At 41.6% G+C, this 17,188-nt stretch overlaps 1 protein-coding gene across 19 annotated transcripts in view; it reads left to right on the forward strand.

The window, feature by feature from the left end:
* The window catches only part of nbeaa (neurobeachin a), a 92,512-nt gene that overhangs the window by 14,708 nt on the left and 60,616 nt on the right, over positions 1 to 17,188 (forward strand). For all 19 annotated transcript variants that reach the window (XM_058628459.1, XM_058628464.1, XM_058628462.1 and 16 more), the window contains exon 2: positions 16,725 to 16,956. In XM_058628459.1, coding sequence (XP_058484442.1) covers positions 16,725 to 16,956 — 232 coding nt within the window. The remainder of the gene's footprint in view (positions 1 to 16,724; positions 16,957 to 17,188) is intronic.

Genomic DNA, 17,188 nt, shown 5'->3' on the forward strand with positions numbered 1-17,188 from the left:
GGTCTGACACGGAAACACTTTTTTTTCCCTCTGCATAAATAGGATTGAAATAATAAGAACTCTCAGAGCCAAGTTTGGTTTTCTGTTTCATCGGTTTGTCTGACTCTGTGTTGTCCAAGATGTGTGGTCCTTTTTTTGAACAATAACATGCTCCACTAACTTTTTCAACCCTACATACTGTGTGTGTGTGTGTGTGTGTGTGTGTGATTTGTGATCCTGTCTCATGATGATGGATTACTGCGTCTCGTTGGAGCTGCGTGCTGCCCCTTATCCTGCATCAGCTGTGACTCAGAGCAACAGTGCTCGCCATTGTGCGGATGGTGAACACATACACACAAAGTGTGTGTGTGTGTGTGTTTATCTATTGCAGAATATATAATCAACCGGACAGAACAAACAGATTAGTGATACTGAATTGCCACCAGCCTGGCCTGAGTCAGCTCGGCTGGACTGAGCAGCAGCTATGCAAACGCTTTATTCATTTACGATGACATGTAAAACCAGTCATGTACCGTATAGATAGCATATAGCACTGTTATTAGAATAATGAAGGGTTCAGACCTGATGTGCAGTCTTAATTTAGTTTTACTTACAGTCTGAGGACAAATCTGAGATGTTTTAGTCGACTAAATATAATCCTATTTAAAAAAAAAAAATGTTATGGGGTTTGCTTGTATTATTTAAATGTTTCCCTATCGTACTATCTATCAATGATATTAAGGTTTTAATTTACAACGCAGATATAACTGTTTTGATATGAAACATTTTTTATTTGCCTTAATCAAAGCATTCAAATACAATTATTACATGTTTGTTTCCTTCACGCCATCATTTCTGCCACTGTTTCCTCCTCCCTGTGGACATCTCGCAAAGAGATTAGTCTGATTGGATCCCTTGTAATTATTCCTCTCCTCTGATTGGTTCTCTCCCCAGTCCGTCCTGCCCTGACATTTGCATCACAAAGTGTCATAGTTTTTTTGTCACATCAACTTTATTTTTATGTACTTAACGTCTCCTTTTTATCGAGTGGGAGGGGGGAGGGTCATGGACAAAGCTTTTTCGTCATAGTTTCCTTTAACGAAATTGACACCGTTTTACATAGAGTTTACATACATTTAAATACTCTGAAAGCTCCTCTGTTCTCTATTAAATGACAGGAATAGTCCGTATGAAGCTGCACATCTGTTGGTGCTGCAAATATTTCACAATAAGGCCTCCGTTTCCTCCACCAGTGACTCCGAGAGAAGCTGAGCTTCCCTGGAAGTGACGTTTTTTGCTCCACCTATTCTGTGCCGTCCCATAGAGAACATTTGAAGCTGAGCGGCACGGTGGCACAGTGGTTGGTAGTGGATAGCACTTTTGCCTCACAGCAAGAAGGTGCTGGGTGCGTGGATTTCCTTCGGGCTCTCCGGTTTAGACACATTCGGTCAGGTTGATCCATACATTTACAATGATCCTAGAGATGTGCGTCTCTCCGCTGCCCTCTCCAGCGTATACTTTGATTTGTGATACGCCCACTGATGTGTTTGCAACATGCACGATTCCCTGTAGGGGTTCAGTTCCTGTCAGGTTCTTTTGAAACGAGTGTGTTCGAGTGGAGACAGGAGAGACCGGGCGAGAAGGCCTTGTTAAAAGTGCCTCATCTCAGCCTCGAGTCCTTCCCTCCTTCCAAGGCTCCCGTGACATAACACACAAGGAAAGAAAATATGAAACGAGAGCAAAATTGAGCTGCCTCTTGTCCTCAATAACACCTTGACACCACACTCCTACACTTCACCATTCAACTTGTGCTTTCTCCCCCTGTCTGTGTCTCCAAGATTTCGGCAGCACATCTCATTTGTTTGAGATGAACGCTGCCCTCTGCGTCACCGCCTCTCTCTGATGCCGTTTCTCTTCCCTGCCCCTCGGTCTCTTCTCTCCCCCCCTCAGTTTTTCTTCTTATTCCCTCTGTGTGGTGCCTTTGACAATTTAGATGTTCGATGTTCTCTCACTCTGCTCCTCTGGACCTCTTTGTTCCCAGCTGACAGAAGTTGCCTTTTGGACTGTTTTCAATTTAAAAAGAAAAATAGTTGGGGTTCCAACACGTTACTTGTAACAGTTGCTGGCAGTTGAAGCGTAGACATCGTGCTGTAGTTGTTGCCCTGCTACCACCTTGGTTAGATTCCAATCAGAGAGGTTTGGTTGAGCTTATAAAGAAGATTGATCCATGCTCATCGAATAATTGTTGCTGTATTTGACTCTCACTAGAACTGGGGTGTCAAAATACGGTGCGCAGGCCAGAACCGGCCCACTAGAGGGTCCAATCCGGCCCGCATGATGAATTAGTTACATTTTTAACTGGAATTTGTTATGATTAGAATCTAATCATAATGTGAAATACTATATTTTTTTAGTTCCAGATACCTGTGACTAAATGTTTTTGTCTACTGTGATGTGTAAGTTTCAATGCACATGTGTAAATGGTAAACTTAGGCATAATATTGTTTTGCACTTAATTTTGTCAAGAATTTTCAGGTTGTTCATAATATATATTCTAAAAAGAGACATTTCTTGTTCTTTATAGGTTATTATGCTATTCTGTTCCTGGTCTGATCAATTTGAGATCAATTTGTGCTGTTTTTGGCCCCTGAACTAAAATGAGTGGACACTTCTGCATGAGACAAAGATAACTGTAGTTTTTTATGAATACAAATTTGTTATTTTTACCATGAGGGTTAAATTTTGGGAGGAAAACTTTCAATAAGTTCCTTTTCTCATAGTATCTCAACATATTGCATTGCCAGATTCTTGAATATATATAGCGCTAGCACAGTATGTGAATGGGTGAATGACAAAAACTGTAGTTTTTTCAGCACGACATAATACTAACTAATACTTAAGATGTTCCCTTTATCATTTTCCCCTAATGCAGGTTCCACTGTATGACTTATCAGCTACGATGACAATCGCATCTATTAATAGAAGTGTTAATGTCAAAGCTCTACATATATAATTAGCTCTTATTGTTCGTCCTTTCTGAAAAGAAAATCTTATGTGAGGCGACCGGTTGAACTCAATTTGAAAAGGTCTGTAGCTGGAGTCGGTGTCGTGTCACGTCGGGAAAGATGCAAATTTATTCATGAGAAATTTATTCAGTAGTTTGTTATGTTAGCTCGGAGGCATGATTCGAAGAAATACGTTAATGCACGTCGTCTAAAGCACACACTTTACATACTTTACGTCAAGGAAAAATGAAATACTTTCTGCAGTGGATAAAGGACTCAGATTCACACAATTCATAGAATTTACACTAGATTAACACCAGAATCCACACGTTTCATACATTAAAACTATTAGAAACTAAACAATTCCCCTCTGAATCATGGACCATTTATTAATATTAGTATTTTCTTATCCATTTTTCCAATTAAATGACAGTTGGAGTCTGTCGGTTATTTTCTCCATTAATCGTTTGGTCCATAAAATATCAGAAAACCTTAAAAAATGTTGATCGGTGTTTGTCAAACTTGGAAATGATGATGTTTTCAAATGTCTTGTTTTGTCCACAAACCAAAATGATTCACTTTTAATGAGTTCTTTGTTATATGGAGCAAAGAAAACTTCATTTATTTCTCCATTTTTAACAGTAAGAGATTTATTTTGCATCAGAACTATGCTTTTATTGTGAAGTGCACATCATTCCATATCAAAACAAACACTCTTTATTTGGAATTCTGTGAAATATCATCATGAATATCTTCATGGAGATATTGCGTTATAATTTTAAGCGACTATGAAACAGTTTTTTTTTATACTGGCTGCCTCTTGATCAGACGAGACACTCATTGGCCCACAGCTCATTTGAGTTTGACACCCCTGATTTAGAGTGTTCAATTTAATAATAAGAAATTAATAATCCCCATATTGCATGTTTTTGGACTGTGGGAGGACGCTGGAGAACCCGGAGAAAACCCACTCACACACACACACCCACGGGGAGAGAACATGCAAACACCATGCAGAAAGACCCTTGTTCCAACCGGGTCTCGAGCCCTGGTCTTCTTGCTGCAAAGGCAAGAGTTATACACATTCTGTGGTGTTTGTGTGACGTGCACAGTCGGACGACCGGGGAAAAGCACATTTTTTTGTTTGTTGTCCAAAAGCATGTGACGAGGCTTAACCGCGAGATCCGCCGCTAAGCCTCTTTGTCCAATCAGGCGGTCGACATTTTAGACGAGTGCTTCGTTGTGGTCCGAGTTGTGATCACCTGCCTGCAATCCCTGCAATCCCACGCCAATCCCTGCGGTGCACGTGCCCGTGTTTCTGAATGGTATTTTCCCTCTGAACAATGCGGTTCTGTTCTGCTGCGTCACCGTGGAGCTGCTCGCGCACTGTGTGAGACTCAGACTTGAAAGATATTGCCGTTATTAAAAGTGATATTGTTACAGTCGCCTGTTTGACAGTGAATTTCCGGCGTTCTTTATACGAGGGATTTCTCTTTATTCTAAGTGTCAGCCGAGAAAGAAAGCAGGAGCTGAGACTGTTGTGCTGAAAAGATGTCATTTCTCCCCCCTTTTTGCTTTCAAAAGCAGACGCCCACCGACCGTGACGGTGACGGTGACCGCAGCTTTCTTCTCGTTTCACTTTGTGACATTCACTCTGACCTCACTCACCCGCTGTTGTTCTCCTTCTCTGTGGTTATCGTTCTAATCCCGGGGCGCTGCATCCTTTTTACATTATTACATTACTCCATGGATTTGCATAGACCACGTCCTTCAAAGGATGCGTCCCCTGAACCGTCTTCTCCTTCTTCTACTTCCTCTGTTCTCTCTCGTCCTCACCACCCCAGTAAACAACCTTTTTTCAAAACTCTCTCATATGCGTATGCAGCGCTGCCTCATTATTATTATTATTGGATTATTTTGGGACAGTCTGCCGTGCTCGTCTTCTGTTCTCCTTTGTGTGCACTCCTTCTGTTATTAATGTAATTGCAGCTGCTGTAAGCATGTATGAGTGAGTTAGCGGTGAACTGACACACAGAGGGAGAGAGAGAGAGAGACTGTGAGAGCAAATGACTAAGAACTACTAATAAAGACCCTTTTTTTGTGATGAATTGCTAGAAAGCTTTTGCCATTTGGATGCTGAGTGTACGCGTGTGTGCGTGTGCGTGCGTGTGTGTGTTTGACTTTTTCAAGTGTGTATCAGTGTGGGAGTGTTGGTGCACGGTTTGTTTTAAGCTTGCACGGCACAGGACATGCTTTGAGTGAGATGACGGAGGCGTGAAAGAGGCACACTTTAATTGGTTTGTGATGAAGTGGAGAGAGAAAGAGAGAGGGAGAGAGAGACGAGGCTTTCCACAAAGACAGATCTCAGCAGGTATTACTCAGGTATCTCACCTTCGCTCACTCCCTTTTAATCCAACCTCTTTTTAGGTTTAAGGCCGTGGTTAAGTCGATCCATGGGAGCGCTCAATAGCTTCTCCCTTTTTCTTTGATGTGTACTGATGCATGTTCATGGTGCTTTCATATTTTTTTTGGGGGGGGGGAGAGAAAGGATGTGCCACAGGGTGCAGCCAGAGAACACATTTAATGTCTGTTTCCAAGTGAAGAGCTTACAATTTCTTGCTAAATTGCCGGCCGTGGTTTGCTGATTAATTGGAAATTTTCATTTTTTCCGACATGGCACCCTTGACGGGATCACTCAAGCTGATTGAAAAGTGAACCGTCTTTGCCCATAGGCCACACTTTTTATGCACACATTTCATTTTTGAAATGAAATGTGACTCATGTGACGGTTCAGTACGTTTGGCTCGTGCATAAGAGACAGTATATTCTTAGCGTTGACCTGATTTGCAAGAAGGGAAACATTTACAATGCCAACGAGGAGTCTGAATTCATGTCTTTGCATTTGTGCAAATCACAAAACACTTATCATGTATGAAAAATGACACCTGATGGTGGTGAGTATGCATTATAATAATAAAAACTGTTCTCCAGCTTTTTTTTTTCTCCTTTTCTCAATTATATTTCTCACTTTCTTTGAATGGGCTTGGTGTTTGGATGGCGTGTGCATGCGTGCGTGTGTGTGTGTGTGTGTGTGTGTGTGTGTGTGTGTGTGTGTATGTGAGTAATGAGAGCTGTCAAAGAGGGAAGTAAGTTTGCTGTGTGTCGCTGACAAATCAGCTTGTAATTAAGTGCCATCTGCACTCTTGCAATCCATATATTATTATAAGAATGCAGTGTATCGTGCTTGTGCTTCTTGTTTTTGTTGTGCTCTGTTGCCCTTTGGTGATTTTTAATCTTTTGATAGTTGTTGATAAAAATCTATAAAACAAGAAAGTCTCAGTCTAATCACTGGAAGTGGTTGGATCTGTCGGATTCCCGTATGATATTAGATTTCTGTCATAACTCCAGGTAGAGCTGTGTAATTAACCAAAACTTGTGTTTCAATTACAGTTTTTTGGCCCCAAACAAAATGATGATGATAAAAGGGATGCTTTTATTCTGAAAAAAAAACGTTGTAATTGTTATATGGAGCAAAGAAACCAGAAAAAAAATCACATTTAAGAAACTTATTTTAATAATGAAAAAGCTTGAAACCGATTCATCGATTATCAAAATAGTTGACGATTAATTTAAAAATTGATTATTCGGGTAAAGTAAAGCCTCACTAATACTGTTTGACATGATATATATGCAGGTGTTGGTGGTCGATGTATTTTTTTCTAATAATTAAAACATTTTCTTTGCTCCATATGACAAAGAAATCATTAAAACAAAATAACTTTGGTTAAGACTGGTACTCCACAAAAACACGACTCCAAAGCATCATCATTTCCACGTTTGAGAAACATTTTTCAACATTTTACGGCACAAACAAGTACTCGATTCATCGAGAAAATAATCCCTAGAGTGCAGCAAACTTAGGCTGAAAGTTTTATGGCTGTAATCAAAGTATCTAACATTGTAAGATGATTGTCTCGGTGTTTCTTTTGTATTATAACCTAATTATTGTGATCGTGACATGCACTGAGGAGGCGGAGGGCCATTCAACACTGCCTGCACTCTAGGCTCGTGATTATAACCTAATTGTTCCAATTGATTCGTCACCATATCCATAATGAATGTAACGTTGCCTGCAGTATGGATCCATAATGCTGAAAATCACTCTGTCTCTGCAGATGATAGGATCTGCAATGGTGTTATGAGTCCTTTTGTTTGAGGATTACTCACAAATCTGAGTAGCCGTGAACAGTTTGGCCTTGCATCGCTGTGGAGTTGCGACATTATTAGTGCATTAGTTTTATTATTATTATGGATATTATGGATTATGGATTTTCCACATATGGATTATGTGGAAAACAACTGAGCACTCTGCTTGTGACAGAGTGCTGAAGTCAACTGTTTCCTCTGTTTTTGGACATTTGAGACAAAAACTCAAACAAATGTTATTTTAAATATGTGTTATGCCGTTCAAATTTCAAATTTAATACCCTAAATCTGGTGATCATGTACAACTACTTTGTTTTTCTGGTGTAAATGCCAGGTATTGAAAGCTTTTATGGAAAAATGTACACAAACACTTACTTACAGGACATTTTCTGGCCCTTTTATGGTTAAAATAAGGGATAAAAAAAAAAAAGTCCAGATGGACATTTTGAGTGTTCGGTGCCTATAGACAAGCCCACGCCTTATACACAAAAACCTGCTTCTGCTTACCTAAACAAACTTTAGTGTACAGTTTATTCCCTCGTGAGGTTTTATATAATTGCAGTGTCTAATGTGTGGGTGCATGTGGGTTTTCCACACTTGGTTTTGTGCGGTGTACCTCACTCCTCCTGCTTCCTCCTGCTTCCTCCTCTTCCTCCTCTTCCTCCTCCTCCTCCTCTCTCCATCCTCTTGGTTATTTTACTCTCTCGTGGCTGATTGTGTAGATTTCTGCTGACTCTCGCACGCGTCTTTTGTTAGAACACGGTGATTGTGATGTCGCCGCTCTGAAAGGGGCTGTTATGGGGGGGGGGGGCTGTGTGTGTGTGTGTCATCTGTGCAGACACTGGTACAAAGGCCCATGGGAAATGCAGTCCCAGTGGTGCCACCCCCCCTTCTCCCTTTCCCCCCGTGTGTCTGCAGGCTGCAGTCACTCGACATGTCATTTCAGATCACAGTCACAGAGCGAGAAATGCAGACACACACATGCTTCCTGTACAAGATTGTCATTAAAGTGAAGAAGTGCTCTTAAGATCCCATAGACTGAATTTACGTGTTACAATTGCTCGTTGTTTCTGACCAAATTCAAAAGAACGTGAACCCAGTTAAAGTAAAGTAGTTAAGTAAATGATCAATAAAAAAGAAAGGCTAAATCGTTCCAGTGCCTTAAATGAATCTCACTATAAGGTTCTTGCTTTAAATACTCTTGTCAGTCCTTGTCCTAAAGCCTTGAAACACACAGAGATTACAAGAATTTAACCCTGAGTGTAAATGAACTGCTGCTCTTATCAACGTTGTTTACAAAAAAAACAACGAAGGAGAATGTGGATGTTGGAGAGTTTTGTAATCCATGTAATCCATATCTTATTAGAGATTTGCTATGGTCATCATGGAGGGGGGGAGGGGGTTCAGTGGCTGCTGAGAGGAATGAAATGACTTTGCCGTTCTGATAAGAAAAGCACAATAAAGGTGCATTCAGCCGCTCTCTCACCCTCGTTCTCGCTCCATCTCCACAACTCACTCTGTCTTACGCAAACACTTTCTAATCACCCTTTTCTCTTCTTCTATTCTCTTCACCATGCGTCCCTGCTGCCCCCCTTTTGCAGTTTACAACGTTGGTTCTCTTTGTTGGTTTTTCGTCCCCCTTTTTATTCCCCCTCTCTCTCTCTCTCTCTCTCTCTCTCTCTCTCTCTCTCTCGCTCTGCTTCAGTTTTGCTCTCCTGTGCTCGGCTGAGCCCTCTTGGCGAAGCGTTAAGTGTATAATCTGTGATCTCATGTCTAGATGGGCCTCTCGTCTCCTCTCTCGCTCTGCACACAAAGGGACTGAATAGCCACGACTCACTCAGGGGACACAAATGAGTAATGAGCCCACCCCAACCACACACACACACACACACACACACACACACACACACACAGAGAGAAACACACATGCTCGCACCTCTCCAGCACTCTCACTCCCAGAGGCTTTGAAGTTGCATATTGATGATGCTGGCGGCTCCAAAAGGCTCCGCTTGAATGGGCAGAGGCAGAGAAGACCAGGCTATTGACCGTCCACTCGTCTCGCTCTGACCTGTCATCTCTGATGACTGTAACGAGCAACAGGTGCCTCTTTTGCCAGCGTCGGCCTTGATAGTCATCCAATATTCAGCAGCATCAGTCAGTCAGTCAGTCGCAGCAATCAGCTGTCGTAATTGCTCGTTTGATGCACCATCACAGCTTTACATAATGGGCTGCGGTGGTCTGCCAGGGATCGATCTCTATTAAATAGGAATAATAATTATTATAATTATTTGGAATTGGTGCCACACTTCTCGCTAATTTGAAACCAAAAGAACAACAAAACAAAAACATCTCTGATGACAGTATTTTAGGCCCCTGCTGCACGATCCCGAGGAGAACGCCAGTTCCAGTCACAACTTCCCGGCTTAGACTTTTTCCGGTAATGATAAAGTTTAAACACAACTACGTTACACATTATGTTTCACCAATTACCAGGGATGTGCAATTTTCTTTCCTAGCCGCTGACGGACACTCGGTCAATCATTAATCACTGGATAACGAGATCCGGGTGAGAGTTATCATGTGTAAAGAGCAGTAAAACAGTCGTCGTCATCCCTGCACCTTCTGTCTCTGCCTCTCTGTCTGTCTGTCACGGTTGACTATCAACTGACCACGTCTCACTTAGGGTCACGGTTCTCAAACTGTGGTACGTGTGCCGCCAGTGGTACGCAAGCTTCCTCCGGTGGTACTTGGAGGAAAGTCCAGGGAATGTGAACTGGACTGTGTAGAAAATGAGACAGATGACTAAAAATAAATACATACTAATAACTAGTCACTGTATCACTTGCCCCATCTTAATCTCATTCTAATATACCAGTGATAGTTAATCTGGGAAAAGTCCGTAGCTGATTTAGCTTGGCCTGTTTGCACCACTATATTTAGCAGCTCAGTGTTTTCTCAGGTGATACTTGGTATAAAAAGTTTTAGAACCACTGAACTCAGGGTGATGTCAGCTAGGAACTCTTGTGCTGCACTTGTTTTTGATGCACCTGGTGTCCCATATTGAAATGAGGCTGAGTCATTTACCACGTTTCCATAACACGGTTAAGTCAGGTCAGTTGTAGCTTGACTATGTCGTTTAATCGGACTATCTTGTCCCAGCATACGAGCACTAGAGGGGATTCAATTTATTGAGCGAGGTGTTGATATGCCCTCTTTCAGCTTGTTGTTATTCGGCCGTTTCTGGTTTAGATTGCAGGCTTACTGTTAGTATGCCGGGCGCCATTCCGAGTCTTCCATCCGTGAAGTTTGAAAATGTTCCATTCCTTAAGCTGACAGAGCATCAGTCAGAGCATCAGTCCAACAAATGTACTGGTCTGACATTGGCCATGTTTTTGTCACTGTTATCCTCTGTGGAGCCACATGTGCAGAGCAGAGTGCACAACGAAATTTCAAGGTCAGATACCTGCCCTATCGCATTGTTAGGTGTGAGTCAGACTGTGAGAGAGATTCGATTTTAGCTGCACTGACATGTTAAAAGCCTGGACTTTAAAAGTCTGCTTTTAGTTGGACAAAGACGGTAATTTAGTTTTTTTTTCTCCTGTCACAAATGCACTGACTGTCATTTAGAAAGCATATACTGTACATGTTACAGGAGATGTCCATCTATCATCCATCCATATATATCCATCCATCCGTATATTGATCTATCCATCTATTGTATATCCATCCGTATATCCATCTATCATCCATCCGTATATCCATCCACCATCCCTCTGTATATCCGTCTATCATCCATCCATCCATCCATCCATATATCGTATAGCCATCTATCTGCCTGTATATCCATCTACACGTATATATAATACATATATACTGTATGTGTGTATGTATGTATGTATATATGTATATATGTGTATATATAGAGAGAGATATATATATATAGACATGTATATATACATATATAGATATAGATATAGATATATGTATCTATCTATATATATATCTATATGTATATATAGATAGATAGATATATATAGATAGATGTATCTATCTATATATATATATATATATATATATATATATCTATATCTATCTGTATATATATATTTATGTGTATACTGTATATGTATACTTTTGCACCCCCATTAGAACATGGTCAAGTTGTAATGGAAGAGTAAACTCAGATGTCATGTCATAATAAAAAGAATCATGGGTTCACGGCTGGATTTTCTGTGGCTGCTTCACCGGCTCACTGACACATGATGATGGTATAATGGGACAATCAAGAAGCATTGTTATCTTCATCAGTGCTGTTCACACTGCTCACCAACGGCAATCTGTAAAAAAAAAAAAAAGCTGTGAACTGTCACATGGTGGAAAAAAAACCAGCTCACTTCCTGGGGCAAAATAAATACTAATACATGTGTATTTATAGCACGGGCAACTTTCTGCTCATCTCTGACATTCCCAGTGAGTTTCTCTACGACACACAGCACAGTGGAGAATTGTCATCTAACACTCAGTGTCTGCCCCTGCAGACTGATAAGCATTTGTAGCGTTGTGACAGACGGCAGCGTAACAGTCAGACATTTAATTATGCACATCATCATATTTTCCTGACCATCACTACTTACACTCAAATCTAACCAAACTGCACAGTGGGGCAGAATTGATATTTTTCCAGCAATACATCAAATGATGACGTTAATAACTTCATTGATTAATAATTCAGCTTGATGAAGCTTTTTAAAATAATTCCAGCTTGTTACTTAGCAACCTGGCCAAAAAACCTTTCGGCGATTCTGAGCCGAGCTGGTCTTTGTAAGCGTCTGTCAGAGAGAGACTCAGAGTTTTATACGCGCTGCTTGATGTCATTTAATAAACTATATTGAGCTAATGCTGAATTAGACACGTCTCCTCCGTCGTGTCCTCGTCTCTTCAGGCGTCCTTGACTTGCGCTGTCTTTGACCATGCACGTGTTTAATGTATTAAAATGCATTCTGCTTGGTTTTTTTGTAATCAAGCGGGAAAAAAAGTAATTTCCATTACACAACAGAAAGCTTTAGGGTCAAAGCTTTAAAATCCAAAGTACATTACTTGCTCGTCTTCAAATGACACAGGCGTGAAGTAGAAAAAGAGCAGTTTCTGCTTCCTGACGGGGAATTGTGTTCCCACATTCAGCGAAACATCCAGAAATTCAACTTCACGATTATGGCGAGTTAAAAAGACAAAAAAAAAATCCTGAAGACATGCGTTAGTCCAACATTTAGCAAGGAAATCTCTAAAATCTTAATATTTAACAGAGAATGTCTTGTTTGGTCCACAAATCAAATTGATTGAGTTTTTATGATTTCTTTGTTATACGGAGTAAATAAAAAATTAATATATTCACATTAATAATTTAATAATTCATAATAGTTGCCAATTAATAATATATTAAGTAATCGATGAATAATGGAGTAATTGTTTCAGCTCTGGTATGACTGATCACTGTCATTTCCAGCAAAACAAGCTTTTTGGGGCCATTATGATGCGGTTTTGTCACACATTTTATCTTTTTCAAATAACTGTCCGATTTTCGAAATTGCACTTTGTCAAATTGCGTTTTTCACTATTTTGCGATGAACTGAGCGGCCCGAGTGTTGGTGAGGTAACTCACCAACACTAAGCGAAAATGCCAGCTTCTGCTTTGTTGCTCAGGTGTGACAACTTCCTGGAGACACCTATGTTGACACGCCGCTGTGAAATGCTCTTTTGTCCTCGGAGTAACTCGAGGCTTTTCCCTGAGCAGTGCGGCTGGTGAGAAAGGGTCAGCTGGACAGAGGAAGTGTTTGTTTTTCCAGCCTCTTATGTGAGCTGGTTTTGGCTGGATAAGGTGGCTCCGGTCAAATAAGCTCTTTTGCGGTGTGAATACGGCTTTGGCACTGACCCCGCGCCCTCCCCAAACCCTTTCCTCCCTCCCTCCCTCCCTCCTCAAAGCACCCAGAGCGATGCCAAGATGAACACCAGCTTCCTTCAGGGTGTGAATGAGCAACACTGCAAAAGCTGCTCAGGACAGAATTAGGAGCAGGAGAGGAAAAGCAGCACAGAAGTGTGCGTCCATGGAACAGATTGTTTTTGTGAGTCCAGGCAAGAAAAAGAAGTGATACAAAGTCTGACAGACTCATTTTTGCACAAGCTGATAAATAATGCACAATATGAGGAGATTAGTCATCAGTCATGAGTCCAGTGGGGTTTTGAAGCTGTAGGTATCATTTCTATTAATAATAATAAACACAAGGGCAAATTCTCAATACAGCAGGCATGAATGTGAAAGTATCTTAAAGCAAAAACACAAGCCAGCCTCAAGATCTCCCACAGATGCTTGGATGAATGAGCCTCGTTCAACGACCTTAAAAAAATGAACTGACAGGTAGTTACTTGTATGTAATGTTATAAATAAACATAAATAGACACAACTGTTGAATTTAAGCCGTAGGAGACTGGTTTGCACCAACATTTCCGTGATCAAATGTGCGTAAATGTACTTTTGAGTGTGCGTTAAGTCAGTTGAAGAGAAGAAAACGGGTGAATTTCAACGTCTTTAATAACTATGCATTATTTATTTTATTTTATTTTTTTCAAAAAAATTCAAACTATTGGTCCAATGTTTTGATGTAGGAGCTCAAAGGGTTGGGGAGTCGGTGTGTGGTGGACAGTGTTGTAATGTGAGTACAAATCATTTTCACATATCTGTCCTTCATTATTTATATTTCTCACAACTTGTACTTTTACTCCGATACATTTCCCTTAACCATCTTCGTTACTACAAAATAATTTGCTGCTCGTCTTCAGCCCGTAGCCAAGATCCTGAGGCCTATGGCATAGACATTGTCCCCCTTATTTGTGTGTCCTTTACCACCAGTGAAGATCTTGAGGTATTAAAGTGTCCTTGTGTGTGTGTGTGTGTGTGTGTGTGTGTGCTCATTGATGTGATTACAACTCTCCAGTCACAGAACGGAGGTTAAAACGAGAGGTCGGAGGTCATGGGTTTTTGCAAAAGAATCGCGTTCCCTTGTAAAAACCTAATTAGTTACCTTTTGTCCGTGTGCATGGCGACGGTGCTCGGGCCGCTCATGATCGCCCTTATTGCCATTTATGCATCATGTTTATTTATACATCAATTAAAGGCCCCACTGGAGCAAATAATGGCCACAGAAATGCTGAACGCACTTATCATTTTTTATGGAAGTCGCGTGAAATGGAGGGAAGTAAATTTGGTTTCTGTCTGAATGTCCTTCCCCCGTTTCCCCTGATGTTCTTGGTCCAGGCCGTTCTTGGCAGCGTCTCCCAGGTTTAGTTTTTTTCCAGATGCTGCCTTTGCTGGAGGAGAGATAATAATGATCTGGGCACGTTATTTTTCTCCCACTCCACCCTCCTCCCCCCCCCCCTTTTTCTCTCTATTGTTGGTCACAAGACTCAATTTGTTGCCGTTGTTTGCATCATCGCCCTCCTCAGCCTGCTGTGATGCTCTGTACATGGGTGGGAAATGCAGCAAGGAGAGACGGAGAGAGAGCGAGAGATTTCAACTCGTGCTGTTACATGAGTTTCTTTACCGAGATAATTCCTCAGTCGGTCCAAGCGTCTCCAGAACGGCAGGTTGTATACGTTCATATTGTAGAACACCGCAGTCCCAAGTGGGTCCTGTAATGGGAAGCCTCAGAGGAGAAGGGGGGAGAAATTCGATGTAGGATGAATTCATTCTCCCCTCTTTTATTCTGCACCTTATTCAGTGGTCCACTCTAATCTGCGTGCTAATGCGTTCACAGAGTGCACTGGATCAATCCATTCTACCCAGAGAGAGGAGAGAAAGAGGCAGAGTGTGAGTGGGAAACGAGAGCACGTTAGTGTGTGTAACGACTGAGAGGACACATCTAAAACCTGATCTAAAACCACAAGCCGACATTGTCGCACCAGTAGAAAGAGAGGTGTCGTGGCTTAAAAAAGGCCTAACCTTTAACCTTTAACCTCAAAGGTCAAACTGGAGCTGACACAAGTCAGTCAGCTGAGCAGTAACGTCTTCTACACCACCGATAAGGAAAGTGCCATATTAGGGCTGGCTATATCCCGATAGAACTACTTCGATCGATAATTATTGATCATTTTTCATGACCTATTAAAAACTGATAATAATAATAAAAAAACATTTAAACTTTAAGACTTTGATTCTAAACTTCATACACTTTCCTGTTATTTTAATCACTACAGTGATCAATCAAACCACACAGGAGTAAAATAGTAACGTCAAGCACGTTCATGAGGTTTTTAAAACCAAACTTCTCAACATTCTCACCTTTTGTGTCCAATTAACCTTAAACTGCATGTTTTTGGACTTTGGGAGGAAATCTGAGAACCTGGAGGGAACACATGCAGGAACAAACCCGGGTGTTTTTGCTGTACTGTGAGGCAACAATGCTAGCCAGTTCTCCGCCACGTGGCCCTGAACTGAATCAAAAAACAATTCTTATATTCAAGTACTTCATACTAATAATGGTTAAGTGCTCGACCTGCAGAGATTGTGTCATTGTATAACGTCGTCCTTAAAATCTTACAAGGCCGTGCGTATGATTAATGTTTCCACCGTGTCGTCACATACATGAATAGTATTGTAAAAGTTTCATAAAAAGGTCTATACACTTGAAAATTAACGACATGATAATTATATACTTGCATGATTGTGTTTGGAGACAGTACAGTGCATTTTTTTTTGTTAAATGCAGATAGTAGAAGGTTTTTCTCTCTCCTTTACATCCTGTTACTGCCTCTCTTTGGATTATAGATTCATTTCCTTCTTTCAAACACAGCCACAGTCGTACAGACACACATCATCATGGCAGTTGTCTTCATTTTAACTTGTAATCTTTCAGCTGACAGCTTTGTTTTTGTCTCTTTTTTGTCTTTTTCTGGGTTGTTATGGATACTGTGTACCGCTACCGGTGTCCGTGTGTGAGGTACAGTGTGTCGCAATGACACGAAGACTGTACTTGAACAAGTAATTACAGCGCGTCCGCCGTTAAAAGGCAGAGCGTTTGCACTCGACTTTGAAAGAATGGTGTCCTCTGACTAATGCCGTCGGAAGTGACAGCGGCTGAGAGTTTGTGCGTTAATCATTACCTGTGTGTGTGTGTGTGTGTGTGTGTGTGTGTCGGAGCAGGTGTGTGTGCAGCATTTTTAAAATGATTGTAGTTCACAGAGGAGAGTGATGCAGAGTGAGAGACAACACAAGGGAAGATGGGGTTGTGTATTTTATGTGCATGTGTGCACAGATGAAGGACGTTGATCTGTTGCCGTATGTGTGGCCCCTGGCAGAAGAAATTCATGTTGAACTACAATCAGCATCCATCAGAAGCCAGGTTTAAGTGCTTTACTAAATCATTTCCTCCCTTTTGTTCTCTCCCCCTCCCCCCTTTTCCTTCCCTTCACGTCAACCTCATTTCCCACCATCCCGAATGATGTCCTCCATCGTCTCCATTCTCCCCCCTCCTCCTCCACCAGCTGGTGGGCGGCGAGTTTGACCTGGAGATGAACTTCATCATCCAGGAGGCGGAGAGCATCGGCTGCATGGTGGAGCTGCTGTCCCACTGCGAGGTGACGTGCCAGGCCGAGATCTGGAGCATGTTCACGGCCATCCTGCGCAAGAGCGTGCGCAACCTGCAGACCAGCACCGAGGTCGGCCTCATCCAGCAGGTGCTGCTCAAGATGAGCACCGTGGACGACATGATCGCAGGTGAGCGACGGGGAGAACTGTACGTTTATGAGCGTGCGGTGGTAAAGGCGCTAAATGCTTGGACACACGGTGACAAAGGAAAGCGACTCTGATGTTAACAGTGTCAGTTTTATTGATTAAAAATAAAAAACACACCCAAACCCATTTAAGACTGTGGGAGGAACCCGGAGAACCCGGAGAAAACCCACGCACACACACGGGGAGAACATGCAAACTCCATGCAGGAAGGAAT

The sequence above is a fragment of the Solea solea genome, chromosome 4 (genome assembly GCF_958295425.1).
Source record: "Solea solea chromosome 4, fSolSol10.1, whole genome shotgun sequence".
Taxonomy (NCBI): domain Eukaryota; kingdom Metazoa; phylum Chordata; class Actinopteri; order Pleuronectiformes; family Soleidae; genus Solea; species Solea solea.